The 23,115-nt window shown below is 43.5% G+C and overlaps 3 protein-coding genes across 10 annotated transcripts in view; 1 reads left to right on the top strand and 2 right to left on the bottom strand.

Annotated features, from left to right (window-relative positions):
- mark2b (MAP/microtubule affinity-regulating kinase 2b) overlaps positions 1 to 4,813 on the bottom strand; it is a 51,404-nt gene extending 46,591 nt beyond the window's left edge. For 4 of the 7 annotated variants that reach the window (XM_082527507.1, XM_082527511.1, XM_082527509.1 and 1 more), the window contains exon 1: positions 3,305 to 4,811. In XM_082527507.1, coding sequence (XP_082383633.1) covers positions 3,305 to 3,355 — 51 coding nt within the window. In that variant the 5' untranslated portion in view covers positions 3,356 to 4,811. Of the gene's footprint in view, positions 1 to 3,304 lie in introns of all 7 variants that reach the window. The other 3 variants (XM_082527513.1, XM_082527512.1, XM_082527508.1) reach the window with 3 other exon arrangements.
- A 4,514-nt stretch (positions 4,814 to 9,327) lies between these two features.
- krcp (kelch repeat-containing protein) lies at positions 9,328 to 16,493 on the bottom strand. 2 transcript variants are annotated; one of them, XM_082527684.1, is made up of 14 exons: positions 16,275 to 16,493; positions 16,108 to 16,184; positions 15,642 to 15,803; positions 15,474 to 15,555; positions 15,307 to 15,354; positions 14,957 to 15,197; positions 14,753 to 14,839; positions 12,966 to 13,097; positions 12,690 to 12,877; positions 12,407 to 12,603; positions 12,201 to 12,295; positions 12,049 to 12,103; positions 10,759 to 10,856; positions 9,328 to 10,368 (listed from the first exon to the last, which is right to left on the bottom strand). In XM_082527684.1, exons 2-14 carry the CDS (start codon positions 16,167 to 16,169, stop codon positions 10,136 to 10,138), a joined length of 1,680 nt encoding a protein of 559 aa, XP_082383810.1. In that variant the 5' UTR covers positions 16,170 to 16,184; positions 16,275 to 16,493; the 3' UTR covers positions 9,328 to 10,135. The 2 variants fall into 2 exon arrangements, with proteins under 2 accessions (XP_082383810.1, XP_082383809.1); XM_082527683.1 differs by having other exon boundaries at positions 14,753 to 14,842; positions 16,275 to 16,489.
- A 1,157-nt stretch (positions 16,494 to 17,650) lies between these two features.
- On the top strand, positions 17,651 to 23,053 carry cct7 (chaperonin containing TCP1, subunit 7 (eta)). Its single transcript, XM_082527682.1, has 12 exons — positions 17,651 to 17,722; positions 18,959 to 19,042; positions 19,156 to 19,225; positions 19,314 to 19,420; positions 19,498 to 19,676; positions 19,765 to 19,936; positions 20,056 to 20,220; positions 20,299 to 20,487; positions 20,704 to 20,801; positions 21,468 to 21,600; positions 21,938 to 22,144; positions 22,236 to 23,053. Exons 1-12 carry the CDS (start codon positions 17,654 to 17,656, stop codon positions 22,464 to 22,466), a joined length of 1,704 nt encoding a protein of 567 aa, XP_082383808.1. The 5' UTR covers positions 17,651 to 17,653; the 3' UTR covers positions 22,467 to 23,053.
- Positions 23,054 to 23,115: the final 62 nt, after the last annotated feature.

Below are 23,115 nucleotides of genomic sequence, written 5' to 3'. Positions count from 1 at the left end.
AAACCTATTTCAAACTGCACTCATGTAATATTTTAACACCAGGTAGTTTAAACACAAAAATACAACCTAACACGTAGTAAACATGCATTTATCCTGTTATTTAACACTGAAATGTTGTTACACTCATGTGGACCACAAATAAGTTCCTCAAACTAACAGCAGGCCTGAACCCTTGCACAACGTGAGAACGTGTCCGATCAAAGCCACTCAACATATCTGCCATTTCACACCGTCAGAAAGATGTCATAAGTCACTTCTCTGTATTTGACAGCTCTCTAATTATATGTGCGCAGCAACTGTTCATGATGACTGAATGGAAAACTGTGTTGGTCAGTAACTTTACTTCACAATCCCCCCAGACCTGTAGAACCATTAACTCACAGATTAGCTGGCAGTCATGTGTAAAGAAGGAAAAAAAGAAAAGCTTGCAAACTCTGAAGCCAAGTAAAGCAGCTCCCAATTAGGGTTCCTCAAAATATTAAAACAAACCACTGCAATCAAGCCGTCTTTAGCAGATACAAGCGGATCATAACCTGCTCGTGGGTTGAAAGGATCAGAACCTAGACTTAAATCTCTGACGGGCACAGAGAGACTCGTCAACACTTAGCCTGTCCTCATGCCCGGTGCCATTTTGTCCCGTATCTTGAGACCTGACACCAAAGGCTTTCTATACATGGCCTTTAAAGACAGACTGGACTTGTGTGGGAGTATTCATCCATGGCCTTTTGCCTACAAACCTAGTTAAGAATTTGCCATGACCCCAAACTTTTCTCTTTTTTTTTTACCCCTCAAATCCAACCCTAAATCCTCACTGGATGCTGTGGGACGAGAATGGACGCATTCAGAACAACAGCAGGATTATTTCAAACCGACATAAGGTTAAGGCCGCACAAACAGCGTCCGACAACAAGTTCAGTTTGAGGGGTTATTAATCGCCAAGGTACCGCAGTTAGGTTTTACACTCTTATGAGCCTGACAAGATATCACAGGAGCACTTATCTCCCTTCCTGCTTTGTGTGTCCTGTGCTACAAACTAAACACTGCTCCATATTCTGCCTTCAAGTATTTGCCTATCAGAATGGGCAATGTTTGATTGTCCATTCTAGATCTGGCTAAAGTGGAGCCAGGTCTGACATTTTAATCAACCGCTTCTCTTTCGGCAAGGTCCTGTGCAGAAGCTGTCACACTGAACACAGTGAGGAAGCTTCTGCTCATGACTTTATACGTGTCTCTCTTACAGCAACATGTCCAAAAGCGCCCAGCTTTCACTATGACGTCAACTTTTAAGATCCCACTGGAGATGGAAATGCCCTGTCTGTTTGTACTGTGTGCGAAAGGCAGCTACAGTGGATGACTCTACTGCCTTACTGCTGACCTTTGTTCCCATAAGGGTGTAGCTGTGTACGCATGTCTCATTCTCACTGTGTCTACTTATTTGCCTACATATGAATATAAGTGTATGTCCACTTTTCTTTACACCCTGATGCTGTTTTTAAACAACAACTCAGAAAACAGGTGAAAAAGTCTAAAAGTTTTTGTTTGGGTGAAATCTGACTGATCATGTGGACTCATTAGGAAGCTGGTAGGTTAAAGACAGTTTGTCTGATCAGACATTTGCATTCTTGCACATATGTCCATCAGGTAATAAATAGAAGTTGTTTCCAGCTGCACTGCATGTGTAAGGAAAAAAAAAAGTGGTTTAACAGAAGTGGCGACAGGCAGCGGTACACGTGCGTTGTATCTACTGGTAAACTTATGTCAGCATTTTGCTTTTATGGGAAGTAAAGACAGAAAAAAATATCTTTGAACCCTTCAGTGTTTACTACCAAGACACACTCCTATTGGCTAATAAAATAAGTTCTGTATTTTGGTAGGGCCATGCATCAGCAGTTCACACTTAAGTTTGGGGTTTTCGTCGTTTCTGTTTAGCTTGACAGAGTGCACTGTAGCACTCCCCTTATTGTGTTTCTTTTGTGTTACATAGCCACGCATCTAATTTTTCACAAAGGTTTCATTAAAAATACTTTGCACGTCGGAAACAATAGTTCTAGTTAAGTTCCCACGCTCGTCAAAACTGCTGATCAGCTGCTAAAAGCAAATCCTCACCACAGATGCATTCGTAGGACAGCACCGCAAAGTGGGTTTAGCTTCAAACGCTTGCTGACATCATCCAGTGGCTACACTGTCAATACCTAGACAATTTTCCTTCCCCATCAAACATTCAGAGATTTTAATGAGGAGGCAAATACCACGTGATGCTGAACATGGACTGCCCGAGTCACACTCTTCACTAGAAGCTATAATAGCTTTCATGTGAGCAAATGCGGCTTTCTCATAATGGAAAGATAAAACTGTCTGCAAGATTAAGACAGATGCTGCAGATATGGAAGCTTATTTCCAGCGATCTAGTATGGATTTGGAGCACATACCTCAAAGAACTACTAATCAAATGTATAGACAAAAAAGGGTTCTTGAAGCGGGAAACCATATCTGCACAGCCTCTGCAACTGATGAATCTCAATTTTTATTGGGATTTTTTGGAGCTCTTTCACATATGGATGGGGGTTAGCAGGCTTTTACTAGGTCAGAAGATGCGTATTGTTTGCACAGCCTGAGTGCCTTCAGTCACCCCCTATAGCCCTACTTGCAATCCAAGTTTTACTTTTTTCCCCCTTGAACAATGATCTACAAGGGTTTATTGTTAATAAACTGAGGATATATCCAAGCGCAAACCTCCTTGCAAGTTCCCATTTGAAATACAAATTCTCATTTCCATTTAAATGCCACTTCTTCTGTCTGATAGCTTTGTGACACATTTAAGGTTGTCAAATAAAGAGTGCAACAAGCAACTTTCTTCCAGAAGGACAGGTAAGTTGCAAATTAGCATAAATAAATAAAAAAGAAATCTACATGTCTTCATCAAACTTGGTGATAAAGAAATGTGTTGAAAACTGACTTTCAGCTTTATGATTGCCTGTATTGCAGAAGGTCAAAAGTGACAAAAAGTCAAGTGGGAGGACATGTCTAAACACAGACTAAACAGAAACCTAAATTTGCTCTGCTATCCTGTAAGGAGTGGGAAATCCAATGTGAGTGCGTAGGCAAGCTGGTGAATCACTGCTCTGTGGCAAAGACAACAGAGACACAGGAGAGGAAGGAGAGAAAAAAAGCAACCAGAGACAACCAAAGCCTGTAAAAGGCCAACAAAGGCCTCTCTCCCCAGCAGATGAGAACTTCAAGTAATTTTGTGGACAAATATCACAAATAATTACATTTTTAAGAGTCATTTACAAGGACATCTTACCTGCCCGGCCGAATTTTCAATTACTTGAACCAGTGGGGGCCTTGTTGACATTTTTGAAGGAGTCTGTGTTGCCAAAAAAATAAAAATTAAAAATGGAAAAAGGAACCTTGAAACTAGTACGATTCGTCAGTCTCTGCTGAGCATTTAAAACTTGTGTAGTTGATAGCTGAGGAAAATCTCCAACAGATGTCCAGTGCTAGCCAGCTAGCAGCGCGACAGACAGCCTGTGAATCAACAAGTTGAATCCCACCATCAGCGGCTAGTCGAGTTAGCCAGCTAGCTCGAAACTAGCTAGCAGCAGCAACCGCAGGTCTCATGTTTGTCAACAAGCAGAAAATGGGAAAAACTAATGTTTTCTTCAGCTCCGGCCTGGGTGTGAAGGCATTCAGTTCCCAGTTCAAGTTGATCTGCGTCGATAGCGAACAGTGAGGTATAGCACGGATGTAAGACGCGAGCTAACTACCTGCTGCTGTGACGTTTTGATCAGCTAGCTACTTATGCTAGCCTGAAGAAAAAGTTGGGCAATGGTTGTATTGAAAGAAGACAAGGTTCAGATAGGTGGCTATCGTGCTAACTTGTAAGGTTGCCAACTGAGGTTTGGGGAAACCAATGACCGCTTGCCAAAATTTACAGCAAATGTTGACACGGCGTCGTTTTCATCGCGCAGTGTCGCCGTTTGTCTTTCTCCTTTTGTGGCAGAGATGTTTCCTTTTAGGTCTTCAAACCAGCTCCGAGGTCTACAAACTTTCGGGCCAAAGTTATTTCCCGGCGAGGTCTCGACCTTCCCACCTCTCACAAAGCAAATTCAAATATTCCCAGTGAGTTATCCGGGGCCAGGGTATCCTAAAAATAAAAGCAGCACCTTGTGAAATGGTCACATGGCAGGTGAGAATCACAAATTAATTTGTTCCGCTAGCTAACTGGTCGACATTAGCCCATGTAGCTAGCTAATTCAGGATTTTTTGAGGTAAGGCTAGCTCGTTAGCTTATTCCCCAGCGACCGCAGTGGCGGTGACTGCCAGAGAGCAACCCACAGAGCTCAAAATCCACGGAAATCACCGGCGCTCTTCCTTGTGTTGCGTGATTGGAATAAGGTCGTTCACCAGTGCTGCACTGCAGTGTGGCGATATACCAGTTCGTCCTGTCGGTACACCGACTAATATTCCAGTCACCAGCCGACCGAAGGAGGAATCATCAAGTTGTAAAATCCATTATCAGCAAAGTGGGCTTTTCTTGCTCGGAGGTGCGTGTCACGGGGAGGGGGGAGAAAAGCGAGGAGCTGCGCCCGAATGCAGTCTATGCGCACGATCCTGCCCTCATACCGGAACAAGCTCGCGGCAACATGGCTGCTTGCTTGCACCACGACTTGAAAGGGGAGGGAGGGAGTTCTGAGTTCGGCTTCACTCGATTTTTTCCGAGCCTTTACTGCTGAATGACCGCAATTCCTCCATGCTGGTAAATGGCAGGTGCGGGAGACTGTAATTGTTCTCCTCAACCTGGCAAGAATGAAGGCTCAACTCCAGACATAATGGAAGAGAGAAACTTGGAGCCTCCGGGGTGCAAAAGTTAACCGGTCTTTCAGTTCATTTCCTCTTTTTTTTTGGTTTATTGATTTATTTAAGTATGCCGATGAATATTTTATCGGGCTCTTTGCCTCCTGCATTGTTAATATTGTGGCAAAGTCTTTTACAGAGCGCTCCTGACAAGTTAATGTGCATGTTTCTGCTTCCAGCTGTGATGGAATTTAACCCACCCAAGTAAGTCTACTATCTTACAAACATGAGAAGCTTTACTCGAGTATGTCGGATTTATGTGACTGTACTCCACTACATTTCAGAGGGAGCGATTGCACTTTTTTTACTACACTAATCTGCATTTAATGGTCATATTCAATACTTATAAATGTGCTGATTGGAGGAAGTTTCTGATCTTTACAGATATTACCAAAAAAAAAAACAAAAAAAAAACAGAGAAGTGCCTACAGCATGAATGCACGTAGTCCCATGAACCCTTTCAGTAAAGCCAAAGAGAAGCTGGACTTTCGTTCAGTGAGTAACTAGTATTTCCTCATTATGTCTGCACAGATTCATTTCATCTGTAAACAGGCTTATGGACACACGCCTCTTTCTGCTCATCCCTGGAAGCTCCAGTTCTGCAGGCAACACATACAAGAGTTGCCAGATATTTTTACCACTGAGTCACATCCCTGTTTCCTTTCATCTGTCACACGTTTAGCTTATTCCCATCACACCTCTAAGAATTCCAGTGCTCATTTAGTGAGGCACACTGTTACAGTGCAGTGCAACACTTATGGAGAGCACATAAACACTTCGATCTTTAAGCCTAAAACTAGTCTATTGGCTAGGATTTGATATTTTGGACTAAAACAATAATACTTTGGTTGATATACAAATCCATTTGAAGACAGATTTTTTTTAAGCCAATTACAGAACAGTACCTCTTGGCAGCCACAGCTGTAAAAATAACATGTAACTAGAAACTCATGCCATCTTAAAATGTGAGATGCTGACTGCAGGTACAGACATTTTCAAGTTACTTAGCAACAGCCATAGACTGACAAAGGTAATATGACTTCCACTGGAAGTAGTGATGCCACAAGTCTGTCAGCTGGGAGGTCGGCAGAGGTGCAATATCAAAAAAAAATCATCATTTGAACAATGTGAGGATGTTGTGCAAAATAAAAAAGAAGAATTCAGGATATGAACGGGTATGAAAAGGTTGTTGGGGACGACCGGGAGAGCATCCAACTGGCAGGATTTCCCGATAAACGAAGGGGGGAAAAAAATCACCCCCCTGATGATGGAGGGAGAGCACTCCAGGGTATGTGCACTGGGTATGTTCCAGGAAACACACACGCCTGCTTTTAGCATATCAATCTACCCTCTATATATTTAATAATGAACCTTGTTAATGCAGAATCACTGCACCTTTCACTCAGTGCATAAACCTGGATCATGTCCAGTTTCATGGTGGATCAAAGTAGAGGGATGCCAGTTTGGGGGGGAAATGTCAGAAAGCTATAGCAAAACAGTAAATATGTAAACTCAGTGACACCACAGTCTTTTTTTAGACTGTACATGGACCATTTTAGCAGGAGACAAGCTGCTTACAGACAAATCTGTGCTGAAGTGTCGCCATCTGCAGGAGGCTTCCTTATATTACATCCATCCATCCATCCATTTGCACTGAAACGCATTTTCTGGCTGCAGTAGAGAAGAAACAACACTCTGTGTAGGAGGCTGAGTCGCAGACTGAATTGCACTAATCTAAGCATATTTTAAGTGTCACTGGAGGAACATTAAATAAAATATATCAGCCTTTGAGTCTCCAATTACTATTTCCATGTGCCAAATGTATGTGGTTGCTTTGAGGATGTAATATGTAACAGTTATTTTTGATATACAGTCAATAGTTTTCCTAGTAGAGCAGATAAAAAACCCCCCCAAAAAAAACCCCATGAGCACTTTGATCTGTGATCGTCAGGCTTTTCCAGCAGTTGTGCTTTTCAGCAACTCCCCTCTGAAATCCACCTCAGCCTGGGTGTGTGTAAGTCAGTGGAAAAATACAGATCTTTACTACTACAGCACCTGATTAAAGCAGCACCCTTATTTAGTTATAAATCCACTGGAGCATGAGAAAAATCAAAATTTTAAGCAATTATTAACTATTTTATAATTTTGATATTTCAACACTGTTATATAACCCATGGCTCAAGTCACTGCATGCATGACATGCATGTATTTGGAGCTACTGATGTTGTAGTTTTGTGTCATACTTTATAATCTCCTGTTCTCTGACAAATTCAAGCATTATTAACACCCACATATGTTTCAAATAGTTCTAATTAACACCTGTATTGAGTGTAAAGGTATGCATGCTGGAGTGCTTTGGGCCATTAAAGTGTAATATTGCTTATCCACCATGTAGAAGATTAAATGAAGTATCACAGGGGTGGCTATAAAACAAATGGAGCAATCCAAGGAAGCCAGGAAAAGAGTGGAGGACACAAACATAAAATTAGTGATTCCCTTAGAACCATTATTCTTTCTTCAGCAGTCCGCTGGGTGAAAATCCTGCCCTTAACCTTAGCAATTTAGAAGCTGCTGACTCGCAGCGTGGGCAAAAGTAGTACGGAAAGAACCAAAGCCAAAAACCAGGCTTTTTATCCACACTGTGCTATAATCACAGTAAGTGCAACACCGTGTAATTAGATAAACGGATTGAAGCACATCACCGTTAGTTATGATGAACATAATAAAGACTTGTTTTGTGGCCCATTAAGCACGATGCATAGCAACACGTTTTGTTTTTTTTCCCAACAGTCTGTGAAATAATGAAGTGAGGACGGTTTTATATCCACAGGTATAAAATAAAATATGTTGAGGAAGTCGGGCTTTCCTTTGTATCGCCACAGGAAATACCATGGAGTAGGTGAAAGCAGTTTGATGGCCTCCAACTGATTGGGACCAGTTTGTTTTTGAGTTTTTAAGGTAGAAAAATTGCAAATGTCTGCCTCTCTCAGCAGATGTGCCACCTTCCAAGAGACACTTTGACAAAGATATCTATAACATACTGAAGTCTTAATTGTATGTAAAATAAAGCAGAATTTTACTGTTGAAATATTCAGTTGGATGGTCATTAAACTAAAGGTTTGATGTACATGTAGCAGTCCTAGAACATCCTGTCTCAACGATGCTGAAAAGCTATTCAACGTGTTACTTCTAGGCTGAATTTATGTAATTGTTTATCAGGTTTCTCTAAAACAGGGGTGGGGAACTCCAGGCCTCAAGGGCCGGTGTCCTGCAGGTTTTAGATGTGTCCTTGATCCGACACAGCTGATTTAAATGGCTAAATTACATCCTCAACATGTCTTGAAGTTCTCCAGAAGCCTGTTAATGAACTAATAGTTTAATTCAGGTGTGTTGACCCAGGGCGATATCTAAAACCCGCAGGACACCAGTCCTTGAGGCCTGGAGTTCCCCACCTCTGCCCTAAAAGATCTCAGGAAAGCCTTCAGTTGATCCAAAACACTGCAGCAAGAATCCCGACAGGGACTAGAAATTGTGATGATATCACTCGCATATTAGTTTTTCAAGTCGCATGTGGTAGTTGGAGGTGTTAAGACTAAAGTACCATGTTAAACAAACAGAGCACTTCACTGTGAGAATTCAGGCTGACTAGAGTTTCTAAAACATGAATTAGAGGGAGTCTTCAGCTACCAGAATCCAGACAGCCTCTCTACTTTAAATATTAGGCTTCAAACTGTACTTTTTGATAAAGCTTATCGTTATGGCTGGATCAGCTGACTCTGGCATGTTCACCATACATCACATATCAGATAAACATGCAAGTTTGCTAACTTTTGCATTAAATACATTTACAGCTGGGGATGATGTGGATCGCATTTCTTTTGCAGGTTATGTATTAAGGTACGTAGAACAGTTGGCCATGACGATGACGCACGCTTAAAACTCTTTCTTAGTGCTGTGAGAACGAATCTCTGTTTTAAATTAAGTGTGTATTTACTGACCTCTGTTAATCTCAAGTTACCCAACGTGGGGCTGTCTGTTTAATCCAGTGAAAAAAGTTCAAACACAGCCACAGTCATGACACCGTTATCAGGAACCGAGCGGATATGAACTTAATCCCTCCCACGCTCCATTAATCTTTTATTAAAAAGTCTCCATTTAGCTCTGGCTCTCTGAAGATAACAGTGTCACGCTGCAGGTCTCATGTTAGCTTGCGTTACTGTCAAGTGACCACAGCAGCATGAACGGCCTTTTCTGTTTAAAGCTGTCAAACCTCTTTTAATTGATGTTGGTTTGATTTTGTATTCCCATGCAGTAATGCATAGACTGTACAGTCTACTCTACATACTATCCATGTAGAAAATAATATGCAAGTGGGTTTAACTTGATATAATGTTAATATTGAGCAGTTATTATGCAGCTGCGTACTTTCATTCTTGGGACTCTGCTAGAGTAGCTTTGCATGATTCATAGTTCAAAATAATCCTTGTTTATTTTATGTAGGGCGTCAGGTGCATCCATCAATTCATACTGTCTGATACAAGCCATTATAACTCCCTTTAAACCAGCTTCCACTGGCTGCAAGAAGTTTTACACGGCAGGTAGGTGGGGCATTCTGCCATAATGACCATATTAAGGATATCTGCTCTTTCTGACATCAAACTGATCCAAGAGGTAAAAAAAACAAAACAAAATCTGAAGCTGAGTGTATATACATTGAACCAGTATATGCACAATCTAAAAAAAATATATATATATATATAATAAGGGAAAATACAATAGTTAAACAATAATTACCTTTAAAAAGCAAAATGGTACAGCCCAGTGACATGAATGGAAAATTCCCCACCGCTGATAGTTTGAAGATGATGACAAATACAAACAAAAGCAGGAATAAACATTGTAAAAAATTCTGATGCACTTACATATATCTGCAAGAAAAAATAAATAAATTCTGAACTAGCCTCAGTTTTTAAAAAACACAATCAATATAAACCAACATTTTAAAAAAAGTACCTGAGGAAAACAAACATATTTACATCATCAAATCTGCCCTTTAAAGCAGATATTGTTTTTATGAGTGGAGCTCCATAATGAGAGAAATCTTTCTTAATCCTGCTCAGATGTATCAAATAAAACCGGGAAACCTTTTAAAGCGAAAGAAGAAAGGAGACAGAAAGGGATAAAAACCCACAGGATTATAAATAACAAAGGGTGAGGGTGTTAAAATAGCTTTACATCCAGCGAGGCAGAGAGGATTCACCTCTGACTCGCTCTCTCTTTAAATAGCACCGAGCAGCTCCTCCACGGCGACAGTCGTCAGGTCGGAGTAGAAGTTGCCCTCGTTGTCGCCGCCTCCGAACACCAGCAGGGTTCTGCCGCCGTTCATTTCCGCGTCTTCATCTTCCTCCGAGAAGCAGCGGATATGAACGGCCGTCTCCATGGTGATGATGGAGTGCCCCGCCCTGGGTACAGACAGCTCAGGCGCGCTCACCTCTGTCCAGCTGTTGGTGTCTGAAACCGCAAAACAAAGGCACGAAATTTGTATTTTTCCGCTAATTCTCGTTTTTACACTTTATGTTCAGAATAAACTCAACAGTCAGGTGAAGGTGGCGGTTAACACATTGTTACTTATGTAAGCTACTTTATTGCTTATAGGTCTGTGGCTTTTATTTTAAATATTAAGGACGTGAAGGAGATATTTTTTGGGCACAGAACCAACCGGACCTACAGTATGGATTGTGCAGGAACAGTAGAATAAGCAGTGTCTCCTACCTAGTTTGGGAATTACGTTACCAAAACCCTAAAATAATTCTGTCTTGATCTTAAATCCTCTATCAGTCAGACTCTGTCATTAACAACAAAAAAAAAAAGCTACTTTTCAGAAACCAAACCTCTGCTCACCTATATCAAAGACGAAGGCGTCACTGAGGGCATTGTTTCCGTTGTAACCACCGTGGATCAGGAACTTTGTGTCTGACAGCACAGCGCTGCCGTGCCAGCTGAAACACACGAGCACACAATGTTCACATTTAACTTCAAGTTGCTTAAAGGTTCTTAAAACGACTGCAGACGATATTGTAACAATCTCTGCTCTCATTTTAATCTCCTGTCTTATTAAAATCGTATTAAACCTTAATTTGAGGAACGTAAACGTCTCCATTTAGCCCCCATTTGTCCCTAAATGTTACTGCTTGTGTTATGTTTATAATACAGCTGTGCCTACATAAAAGAAAAGCAGCTGGTCTCAGAGGCTAAAGTGTGGAATTAACCGAGCTACCCACAAACATCATCGGTCTTTCCCCATCACAGTACATGATGTCCCCACCTGGGTAAAGACATCCATTATAGCACATGTTTCCAGATAGTTTGTAGTAAATTGCCTCAGTAACTACAGGCCAGAGGCTGTAACACTAAGAGACTGATCCTCAAATACATCAAGCACACTCCCACCTACTCTGGACCCACATCAGGATTTATACAGAACCAATAAGCCAACAGATGTTGCCATTTCCAGTGTCCTCCACACCACACTATACTGTACCACCATCTGCCCACTGACTCTAGCTTTCTTGAGAACCTGGCCAAAGTTGATCAGGATGGGTCCCCTACCACCCCTCCATCCTCTCCAAAGGAGCACCACAGGCTGTTTTGAGCCCTTGATACCATCTCACAACACAAATGGCACCATTAAGTTTGCAGACAACACAAAAAGAAGACAGGAATGATCACTGGAGGAGACACAAAGAGCTGTTCATTAGTTTCAGGAGAAATCAGAATGACCATCTGTCACTGAACATAAATGGAGAGGACGTGAAGAGTCTTTAGTTTTGGGTTTCTGGGATCAAAGAAGATTTCCATGGACACACAGAAGGCACTGCCTCATTTAGGGGGAAAAAAAGTCTGTTTTCTGAGAACTGAGGAAATTAAATCAGCCTCAAAACCTGGTGTCTTTCTACCTCTGCACAACTGAAAATGTCCTCACAGCATCCTGACACAGTACCCAAATGGCTCTGCAGCGGATAATAAAGCGCAGCTGCCTGCTCCTTAAGACACATAAAGAAAGTATCCCCAGAGGATGCCCATCAGCTGTTCATCAAAGCACGCGTAACACGATCAGATCCATCGTCACACTGAACTCAGCTCTGTCGTCTCACACGCTCACATAATATTTTGAAGTGTTATGTGCGATACCTTCGAGGAGAGGGGGGATTCCCAGTTGTTTTGACTGCAGAAAACTCCATCAGACCTAAGACATAAACACGTTGCATTTTAATAATGCAAGCATGGATGTGTAGTTGCACGTTTCCCCTGATTTAGATACTTTGTGTGTGTGTGTTGCTCACCAAGGTCCAACATGTACATGTCATTGTAGCATACAGGAGTGTCCCAGCCACCAAACACATAGATCTTCCTCTCCTGCATCACACATGCAGAATGACTGCAAGACAAAAACAACAAAGAGGAGGTTAAAAATATGGAGCAATTATATTTAAAAAGAAAAAAGTTAGAAAGTGTGCGTTAAATAAAGCTTTGGACTGAGCCGTGTTACCCTGAGCGGGGGGAGGGTTTGTCTCCGGTGACGATGGGCTGGTACCAGATGGAGAGGCGGGGGTCGAAGATATACAGAGAGTCGCTACAGCCATCGGGCTCTGGGTTGGGCCGAGGAAACACCCCTCCCAGCACGAACAGCTCACCCTGAAACATACTGCAGCTGTGGTAGGCCAGGGGAGGAACCTTACCCTGAGCCTGAAGAAGAAGAGCAGGAGGAAGTCATTTAAAAACAAAAACAGAAATAAAGCGAGCACAGCGTGTGGACACAGATCACCACGCACCTCTACCATGGTCCACTTCCAGCTCTGCGTGTCCAGGATGTGCACGTCATTGAACCACTTCTTGTTTTTAGAGCCCCCGAACACAAAGATCCTTCTTGAGTCGGGGTCGTAGATGGCTGTGTGGCCGATCCTGGCCTCAGGAGTCGGACCCTCAGCCAGAGTCTCCGCGGCCACCCAGGACACGTCCTCTGTTGCACACAGAACGTCCCCTTAAACACGGCTCTCACCTGAGCTGTAGTATCAACGAGAGTCTAAAATGCTGTTGAACTGACTGACCTGTGCAGAGCTTCCACATGGGATCTTTGCAGAACTGCATCCTGGCTCCCTGGCCTCCAATCAGAATTGCTGTTTGAGCATCGATGGGACATAACGTCTGACCCCAGCGACCTGACGGGCTGGCCAACGGAGCTGCAAGAAAACACGACATGTCATGTTCTGTTGGGAGTAGCCAGACATGATCATCACTCAGATCATGTTTCTGAAACACTCCCAGCAGCCTGCCTGTCACCAACAACCATGTCAAAGTCAGCTAATTCAACTGTATTCCCCATTCCAGCGCTTGGATGTTTATCATATGAATCCTGTGTACTACAAGCAGGATTTGGGGCTTAGTGACTTCACTTTAGTGTTACATTACTGGATTACATCTCCATAGTAACCTGATTTGTAGAAATAACCTGCTCTGAACCTCCATGTGCAAGTTTTGTAGAGTCAGGGTCAAACTGACTGAGTTCTCAAGTGAGCTCGACCAGTTAAACCTGTATTTTTAAGGTGAAAAAAAAAAAACAACAAAAGCCCTAAAACTGTGTCCACACTGGCAGTGACGTGACAACCAGACACCACAGAAAGTGATATTCAATGACTTTAAGCAGCTGGAGGTGAAAAAGCCAGCAGCGATAACAAGTTGAGCGACTCACAGATAACTTTTCTCAACTACCAATGAGAGCACAGGAGACTGTTGACTGGCTTATGACTACATTAGATGTTTACCTAGACAACTTGACCCTGAAACTGGCTTCAGCTTTAAAGTGACATGCGAATCATTTCCTGTGTGGATGCAGCTCTCATTTCAAGTTTGTGTAGTAATAGTGACATTGTATGGCCACACAGTAATGGTGACATAAAAAATGACTTGACTGCAATTTATTACACTTTGCATAGCCGTGCAGAGGGCTTGCTCTCGTCCCCTGGCCGCATGTTTGACGGCCCTGCTATATTCCCCCATTTGTGATGCCAGCTGCAAGCAGTTCTCATTAAGCAGACTAGGGTTGGGCGATATATCGAGTTTTTTAAAAATATCGATATATTTTCATACGAGATATAAGATGTGACAATATCGTTTATATCGATATAGTCTATGTTACGTTATAATTATACTTGTGGAGCCGCAGGTTTAATAATGAGACTTTAATGACTTTAATGAGACTGTCTGCTTAGCAGACAGTCTCATTATTCTACAGACATATGGCAACATAGCCCTAAAACTGCAGAGCCTTGTTTGTAATTGCAAACAGGTCTCATATTTGTTGTTTATGTGCTCACACACAGTCTGACACCAGCACTTTACACTACAAGCCACATTCACATATTCGACTATAGCTGCATACGAGGTGCGATTGGTCACATGCTCCCAACATTGCCTCTTGAATGCAAACTCGCTCACTGCTTTACTGGGAAGGCCTGGTTTGACCTCTTGGTTTGATGGCCACCTTAGAGAGGCCAAATTCGAATTTCTGGCTGATGAAACACAGCAGCGCTTCAACATGCTGATAATAAAGTGAGAAACGCTGTCTAGATTAATAATTCCCCAAATGCTCTTCCAAGTGATTCATTTGTTTGACTTGCAGGAATACCGATACAACGCCAACAGCGCAATCTAAAAATCAAACAGTCGGAGGGAGCCGAGCCCCGCGTGAGTCACACGCCCAGGTTTATGTTACTTTCCTGCAAGTGAGCAGTGAATGGAAAACATCTATGCGTGAATGCGGGATGGGCTGTGTCAGCTGCTGGGACAGAAGAGGAAATAAATATGACAGAAAAAGGAAGAAGAAAAGAAACAGTACCAGTGTGTGTGGGAGCCTTGGCCTGCCTACTCTTCGTCCGGACTGCACTCTGAGGAGGCGTTCTTCCCACAGTCCCCTGCATCTCTGCTGCTGTGTAGTGAGGACAGAGAGAAAGCAGGTTTGATAGAAGAAATAGCACCTAAAGAAATTTTATTTATTTATTTTTTTAAAACACAACGAAAAAAAAACAAAAAAAACCCCCACCTTTTCCACCTGCTCCCTTCAGCTTGGTGGTTTCGGCACCGCTTGCAAACAGCTTTTGGCTGCCTTTGGCTTGACCTCTGACCTTGCGCACAGGTGTGGTCTTCTCAGTAGTTGCATTTGGACACGTGTTCTCTTCTTCTTCTCTTCTCTTTGTCCAGTCATTGCCTTCTTCTTCTTCTGCAGTTTGCTCTCTTTTCCTCTTGCCGTGGAGCTCTCGGGCTGCGGGTGGAGCAGCCGTGTCCTGAGATGCAGCACAATTGAAATAATGTCATTATCGCTATCTGCTTTCACCGACAGCAGCAACATTTCTTTGTGATATTATAAGACACAGTACATCCTTATCAGATTACCTTTGGAGTGTATTCCTTCACGGCCATGATGACTTCTGGTTCTGTTGACTAAAGAAAAAAAAGGGAGATTATATACATTAACCTGTGACATCTGTCCATATCTTAAAGTTTTAACTTAAGAAAATCCTAATGTTTTCATAAGCTCTTTAGATTTCCTTAGTATTTACCAGGTTTCCTCCCTCCAGAGAGACGTTCAGTGTCACACTGTCTATCCAGGTCTCCTCTTCCCACTGCTCCCATGACAAACATCTGAAGGTGAAATATGCATCATTCACAGAAAGGCTGTTAGAGTGCATTACAAAAAATAACAAAACGGATAAATAGGGCGAACCTACTTATTATAAGGAGTCAGTTTTCCAATAGTGATGGGCATCCGATCAGAATCGCTGAGCTCTGCGTTGACGCAGATCCGCTCCCCCCACCGGCCGCTGCTAAACAGCACCACCTGGCGGACGCTTGGTGGAACTGCAACACGGACCCTGCTAGAGCCTTCAGCGCTGACACGGCAAAACAAACGAAGAAACAAGCAAATAAAGGCACACTGCTCGATTTACATGCAGAAAAACGAGAGGCGAAAAGTATTTACTGTTTTAAAGAAAGAGAAGTTAAGCGACTGTGTGTAAACAGGTCTAATTCAAAGAGGCGCCAATGAGGAGCAATAAAAGTGTAGCGACAGAGCTGTTGAGCCCAGCAATTTTAGCTGAAGGCGACTGAGCTATTTAAAGACACATATGAGCGTCTCACGGGTACAAACGAAAAACAAATACATGACATTATGTGCGAGTCGAAAGCCTGCGTTACCTCAGCAGCTTCTGAGGCGGCCCGTTTACTCCGAAAACCGCATAAACTCCGAAATCATCCATCCTCGCGAAGTCCTCCTGAAAAACACAAACAACATCCACCCGGTTCCGACTATACTCTTTTATTTAAAAGTACGATTTTAAATATCTCAATAAATCACTCTTTACCCAATCTCCCGCCACCGCTGTTTGTACAGTATCTGAACTCCGCGCGAGCTCTGGGGTCAGTTTAGGTGCGCGTGTTTTGTCATCACAGTTTCTAGTAGACGCTGAAGGCTACACAGCAAACCAGTTCTCCGCCCGCACGGCAAACGCGGATAAGAATTTCAAGCAGACTCAGGGCTGCAACTTTGGGGGCTCCAAGCCAATCGCAGGCCTGATTTCGGAGGCGCTGCGAGACGCAACAGAAGCTGCGTTCAATAACACCTTCAACAAAACGGTGAATTCTACTTTAATTAAGGCATTACTTTTATTACTAAGTTAATTCTATTTACTAATTAAGAAAACCTATCCGGTATTTAGAAATTAAAACAGCAAATTAATAATAGAAACATAGACTATACAAATTATATACAGTGGGTGTACATAAATTACAACCTTTATGGGACCAAGTGGTGTGCAGGAAGAGTGTTTGCAATGATGATGGACAGGCTGACAGATGATGAAGGAGGAGTCTTTGTGGACTCTAATGCTTGCAGATGACATTATAATCTGTATTGAGAGCATGGAGCAGGTGGAAGAGAGCCTTGGGAGGCTGAGGTATGCAGAAGAGGAATGAAAGTCAGTAGAAGCAAAACAGAATGTGTGTGTGAATGAGAGTGAGACAGCTGTAACAGTGGAGATGCAAGGAGCAGACATAGTGAAGGTGGATGATTTTACATACCTGCGGTCAACCATTCAAAGGAATCGACAGTGCACAAAAGAGGTGAAGAAGAAGTGCCGGCAGGGTGGAGATGAGTGTCAGGGGTGATTTGTGACCGAAGGATAGCAGCAAGAGTGAAACTCAAGATGGTAGTGACCTTTGTGCTTTGGAGATGGTGGCTCTGACAAAAAGACAGGAAGCAAAGGTGGAGATGTTTTACTGGGAGTGAGGAGGATGGACAAAATTAGAAACATATACATCAGAGTAACGGCTAAGACTGAGTGGATTGGAGACAAAGTTAAAGAGGTAGGATGGTTTGGACATGTGCAGAGGCCGCGTATTTGACAACGAATGCTGAAGATTGAGCTTCTAGGCAGGAGGAAAAGAGGAAGACCTCGGAAGATCATTGGATGTAGTGAAGGAGGACAGAGGAGGATGCCAGGAATAGAGTGAGATGGAGATCTGCCACTGGGACCTCTAAATAAAGCAGCCAAACGAAGACGTTTATTGCATGCTGCTTATTTATTTATTTTAAACGAGACACTTTGATGCTGCAGATAAATAATTCACGCTCATATCACCAACACTTGTTTTATTTCAGTATCATAACATCCTGAAATAGTACATCTCAAAACGTTGATAAACTACTGCTGTTTGTTCTTGAACGTACCCCCACCAACAGCGCATGCTTTCGAAAAGCATTCTGGGATCCGATGCCGGTGGAAAGCTTCTCGAAAGAACTGCAAAGATGATGGTGAGTCAGCTAACATCATGCACCACACTCAACATCTAATCCATCTCCATCCTGTAGTTTATCAGAGAACATGGTCTCCCGGAGTGCGCCTGGTGTCGGTGACGGGCCGTTAGAAGTCTCGGAAAGCTCTTATTTTATGAAATAGCTTTTAAAAAGGTTATTATTTTTAGCCAGACAATGCTAGCATAGCCGCTATCAATGGGCGGATACGATGCTAACGGTGATGCTAAACGGCTTCCTATAAACTAGTGTTAAAATTTGAGCTAGCGTCGTGTAGTTACATATTTATCTACTTCACGTGGATTCGCTTTCAGCGTTTGAACATATTTGATTTTAATACCGCCCTCCACCTAGTTTGTGATGAACTGAGTTGCTGTGTTTAGCCTCTTTGTACGGCTGAGGAGCTGCACCGGCTTGTGTGTTGTTCTGCTTTTAGCAGTAAAAATCTGAAAGCTAATGGCCCGGAAAATAATGCGAGCTGTACAAACCTACATGCATGCACTGACACCACTGACAAAAGCTATTGCTACAACGATGTCGTGTATAAATAACCTAGGCATTTGTACTTTGACACATTGTTCATCCTTATGAGTGCCTACAATGTGACATCAATCCTTCTGGCAATGTGGATGTACAATAGATGTTTGCGCATCGTCACTGTCACAGTGCTTTTGCAGGACTTTTTCCTCCTATTCTTGGATTTGTGTGATGTCAGAGTGTATATGTCTGTGTAGGTTCTCAGTCATCCGGGTCATGATCGTCTTAGGAGCTTAGAAAGGAGGCGAGTGGACTTCTTTAGGTTGGTTGAAGACATTTAGCCTCTTATCCAAGAGGCTTCTTCAGTTCTGAACTGAAAGTGAGAGGGGAAACATCACCAAATTTAAAGAAATCTGTTTGCCTGCTTTTTAAGCACCTGAGATCAGCATGCATGTACTTAAAATAGCACCAATGTGAGCAAATGAACCACAGCCACCTTCTATTTGTGAGGTACAGTCAGAAGAAATTTGAGGCTGAAGTGTGTTAAAATGGTTTGTTCCAGATAGTGGACAGACTGAGAGGCTTTGTTGCAAAGCTCCTGTAGCGGAGTCCAAAAACACTAACGTTGTGCTGGAAACGAGCAGAATGATGGGATTTCTGAGGTGCCCAGTCATGATGGATGCTGCTGACAGGTGTGAGCAGATTATCAGTTTGCTTACCCTCTCTTCTTGTCTTCCTGTGTCTCCCTCTCTACTTCAGCCCACACCGGTTATTCTGCTTAAGGAGGGGACGGACACATCTCAGGGTATTCCCCAGCTCATCAGCAACATCAATGCCTGCCAGGTCAGAACAATAACTCATCTCTTTGTAGTTCTGTGTCTATTTTTCATTTGCTCTGAATTTAACTAAACATTCTTGAATTCCTCTAAATGTGCTGCTCGTGTTTCCTTCTGCAGGTGATTTCTGAGGCTGTCAGGACCACCCTGGGGCCCAGAGGGATGGACAAACTGATGGTGGACAGCAGAGGTGAGATGGATGGGGGGAAAAGAAGGCGTTATTGTTCCTAGATTGGTCTGCGGCACAGTCGGTGTAATGCAAATGTTTATTTTTCCAGGAAAGGCCACAATCTCCAATGATGGAGCCACCATCCTGAAACTGCTGGATGTGGTTCACCCTGCGGCCAAAACTCTGGTGGACATTGCTCGCTCCCAGGACGCTGAGGTGAGCTGTTTGAGGCCATTCGTGCATCAGAGTTTATGCTGTCAGGAATTTCAGATTGACACAGTCTTTCTCCTCAGGTTGGGGACGGCACCACCTCCGTCACCCTCCTGGCTGCAGAGTTCCTGAAGCAGCTGAAGTCGTACGTGGAGGAGGGTCTCCACCCGCAGACCATCATCAGAGCGTTCCGCACCGCCACCAATCTCGCCGTCGGCAAGATAAAGGAGATCGCCGTCTCTGTGAAAAAAGACGATAAGCAGTGAGTTCTCTGTTTGACTTGAGCAACTTTTGATGTTTCTCCGGTGAGCAGTACAGCTGACGACCTCTTTTCTGCTTCACTGCGCCAGAGAGCAGAGGGAGCTGTTGGAGAAATGTGCGGCCACAGCTCTAAACTCCAAGCTGATCGCCGGTCAGAAGGAATTCTTCTCCAAAATGGTTGTGGATGCAGTCATGTCACTGGAGGAGCTCATGTCTCTGAAAATGATCGGTATCAAGAAGGTCCAGGGAGGAGCTCTGGAGGTTGGTGCCAGGAAGTGTGATTTTCCTGTGTAAAATCTTTCAAAACAACAGTGTTAAAGAAGCAGATAATATATCATACATGGTCTTACCTCAGCATGTTGGTTTTTTAAATTGTTCAGGAGTCCCAGCTGGTCTCTGGCGTTGCGTTCAAGAAGACGTTCTCCTACGCCGGCTTTGAGATGCAGCCCAAACGCTACGAAAATCCAAAGATCGCTTTGCTCAATGTGGAGCTGGAACTGAAAGCCGAGAAGGACAACGCTGAAGTCCGTGTGAAATCTGTGGAGGTACGAATCAGCTGCCACAAAGCTGTTTGTGAAAGGGTTTTGTTTCCACGCTCCCTCTAACCTGAACCTTTGCTGCAGGACTACCAGGCCATTGTGGATGCAGAGTGGAACATCTTATACGACAAGCTGGAGAAGATCTACCAGTCAGGAGCCAAGGTGGTCCTGTCAAAGTTGCCCATCGGTGATGTGGCCACCCAGTTCTTCGCTGACAGAGACCTGTTCTGTGCTGGGCGGGTTCAGGAGGAAGACCTGAAGAGGACCATGATGGTGAGGCATTCACAAACTGTTAGTTTTTTGTTATGGATCAACCGGGACGCCAAAAATCCAAAATCAATCTTGGTAGTTGATTATTATGTTGAAAACTGCAGTTGGTCATTTAGCTTGAAGAATGACAGCTAGTTGGAGCCGACTTGGCTTTTAAAGTGCTGATGCTTGGACTGATTCTGAGGGTGAAAGCAGCTGACTGTGTAATGTAACCATTAGGCCTGCGGAGGCTCCATCCAGACGTCTGTAGGAGCGATGACCAACGATGTGCTGGGACAGTGTGAGCTCTTTGAAGAGGTCCAGGTCGGAGGAGAGAGGTGAGAGAGGCATCTATTGTGACCATACATAAGTGTAATGGCCAAACATATTATAATAATTATGCTACATTCAGTTTTGCATATTCTTCATCCCTCTGAGAGTTGTTTGTGGTGGGTTGCACTAGAGGTGACGAGATCAGCGGTGCTGTTATGAACCTCATCAAAACGGTTTCTTTCACTCCACCAGAGTTCACGTCTCAGTCACAGCTCCGCTTCTGTGCGTTGCAGCCCAGCACAAAAGCTCGAGAATAAAGCTGATATGGATGCATACTTGGCGTCTCCTGGGTGAGGTAGATCCAGGACACGCTAGAAAGATTATATTGCTCAAATGGTCTGGGTGGGGTTAAAGAGGTCTGGACTCCTCTGCTAACACGTGTATTATAATTCTGCATACATGCACCTCCCTGAGAAATCTAACTACATGTTGGTCGGATGCAGTTTAGGGATAAAAGGAGTTTCCGGTTACTATGCAGGTTAAAGTCTAAATCAACGTTAGGCTGCTGCCCCCTCGACCCCGGCCCAAGAGAAGCAGAAGAGGATTGATGGATGGATGAGATTTTAGTCAGTGTGAGAAAAGACAAAACTGTCACTGCAATGGCAAAATTGGTAAAGCAGCAACTTTAAAGTGACAAATTTGTGTTTTGTTGTGTATTTTTTTCTGTGTAGGTACAATTTCTTTAAGGGCTGCCCGAAGGCAAAGACATGCACCATCATCCTGAGGGGCGGGGCCGAGCAGTTCACAGAGGAGACGGAGCGGTCGCTGCACGATGCCATCATGATCGTGCGCAGAGCCATCAAGGTCAGCTGCACAAGTTTTCAGATGCTGATTATTCCTGGTTGAGTTTAAAGAATCAGTCTCTGTTTTTATTTTGTGCACATGGGAGGAAAAAACATTTGATTGTACTTAAAAGTGAGATTGTAATTGGATGATGATAAATTACATGCGTACTGGTTGCTTGACTTGAAACATGAGTAGAGCTTCAGCAATGCTTCATGAGGAGAAAGCAGCTTGTTTTTGAGTTGCTGTGACCCCGTCTCTGACTCTTGTTTCCTGTAAGTTTGGTTTATCTTTGCTCGCCACTGTCATTGGTATATTTTGATTTCCAGTGTCTTAACTGTATCAACCCTCTTCCTAGAATGACTCTGTTGTAGCGGGTGGAGGAGCCATAGAGATGGAGCTGTCCAAGTACCTGCGGGACTACTCGAGGACCATCCCCGGAAAACAGCAGCTCCTGATTGGAGCATACGCCAAGGCCCTGGAGATCATCCCCAGACAGCTGTGCGACAATGCCGGCTTCGACGCCACAAACATCCTGAACAAACTGCGGGCGAAACACGCACAGGTAGAAAACAAACAAACACACACACACCTTTTAATCCCTGGTAGTATTTAAAGTGAAGGTGACTTTGTGCGCTTCATCCGTCACCTGTCAGGGGGGCATGTGGTACGGTGTGGACATCAACAACGAGGACATCGCAGACAACTTTGTCGCCTGCGTGTGGGAGCCGTCCATAGTGCGGATCAACGCCCTGACGGCGGCGTCAGAAGCAGCTTGTCTCATCCTGTCGGTCGACGAGACGATCAAGAACCCCCGCAGTACTGCGGACGGACCTCCAGGTGGCGCCGGCAGGGGCAGAGGCCGCGGGAGACCCCATGCTCACTAACGACGCGAAACAGCAAAACCCCATTTTAAACAAGGACTAAATCCAAACGCCAGAAAGAATGTGTCTCCTGTAGCGATGCAGACAAAGATTTGACATGTTTTACCCACGTTTGGATTTTAATTTTGGATAAAATGAGGTGTTGTAAGCAGTCAGACACACGGCAGATGTTACGTTTAGTCAAACAGCAGGGAGAAGAAGAATGACGGCTGATGTTTCTTGTTTTTTTGGGGTTTTTTTTTTTTTTTGTCTGTAGGTTTTCTTACTAAAGCTTTCACACGGTAACATCCATTAAACATTTCAAGCACTGCATCTTTTCACACATTTTATGTTTTTTTACTGAGGAATGGTGAAGTGAAAGCAGACTGTCAGCAGCCCCCCTCTTTAGTAACACACTCCTGTGTCCTGTGATCTGAAGGAGTCGTTCCATAACTTCTAATTTGGTTTTGTGTTACGTGACAAACTGCTGTGTGACATGGAAAGTGAAGCACTGATGCAATGTCGAGCAGTTCTGAACCATTTGTTAGCCCCGCTGTGTGAAACTATTTATTGGAGCACTCTCATCAATAAATTCACAGCTGAAACCTGGACTGTTTGTTCTGACTAACGTCTGTCTCAGCACTCAGATCTTTAAAGAAGTGATCCAGACACA

Source organism: Aulonocara stuartgranti (genome assembly GCF_965226115.1).
Source record: "Aulonocara stuartgranti genome assembly, chromosome: 3".
Taxonomy (NCBI): Eukaryota; Metazoa; Chordata; class Actinopteri; order Cichliformes; family Cichlidae; genus Aulonocara; species Aulonocara stuartgranti.
The sequence above is the reverse complement of the archived record's forward strand: the minus strand, read 5'-3'. Positions and strand labels throughout refer to the sequence as shown.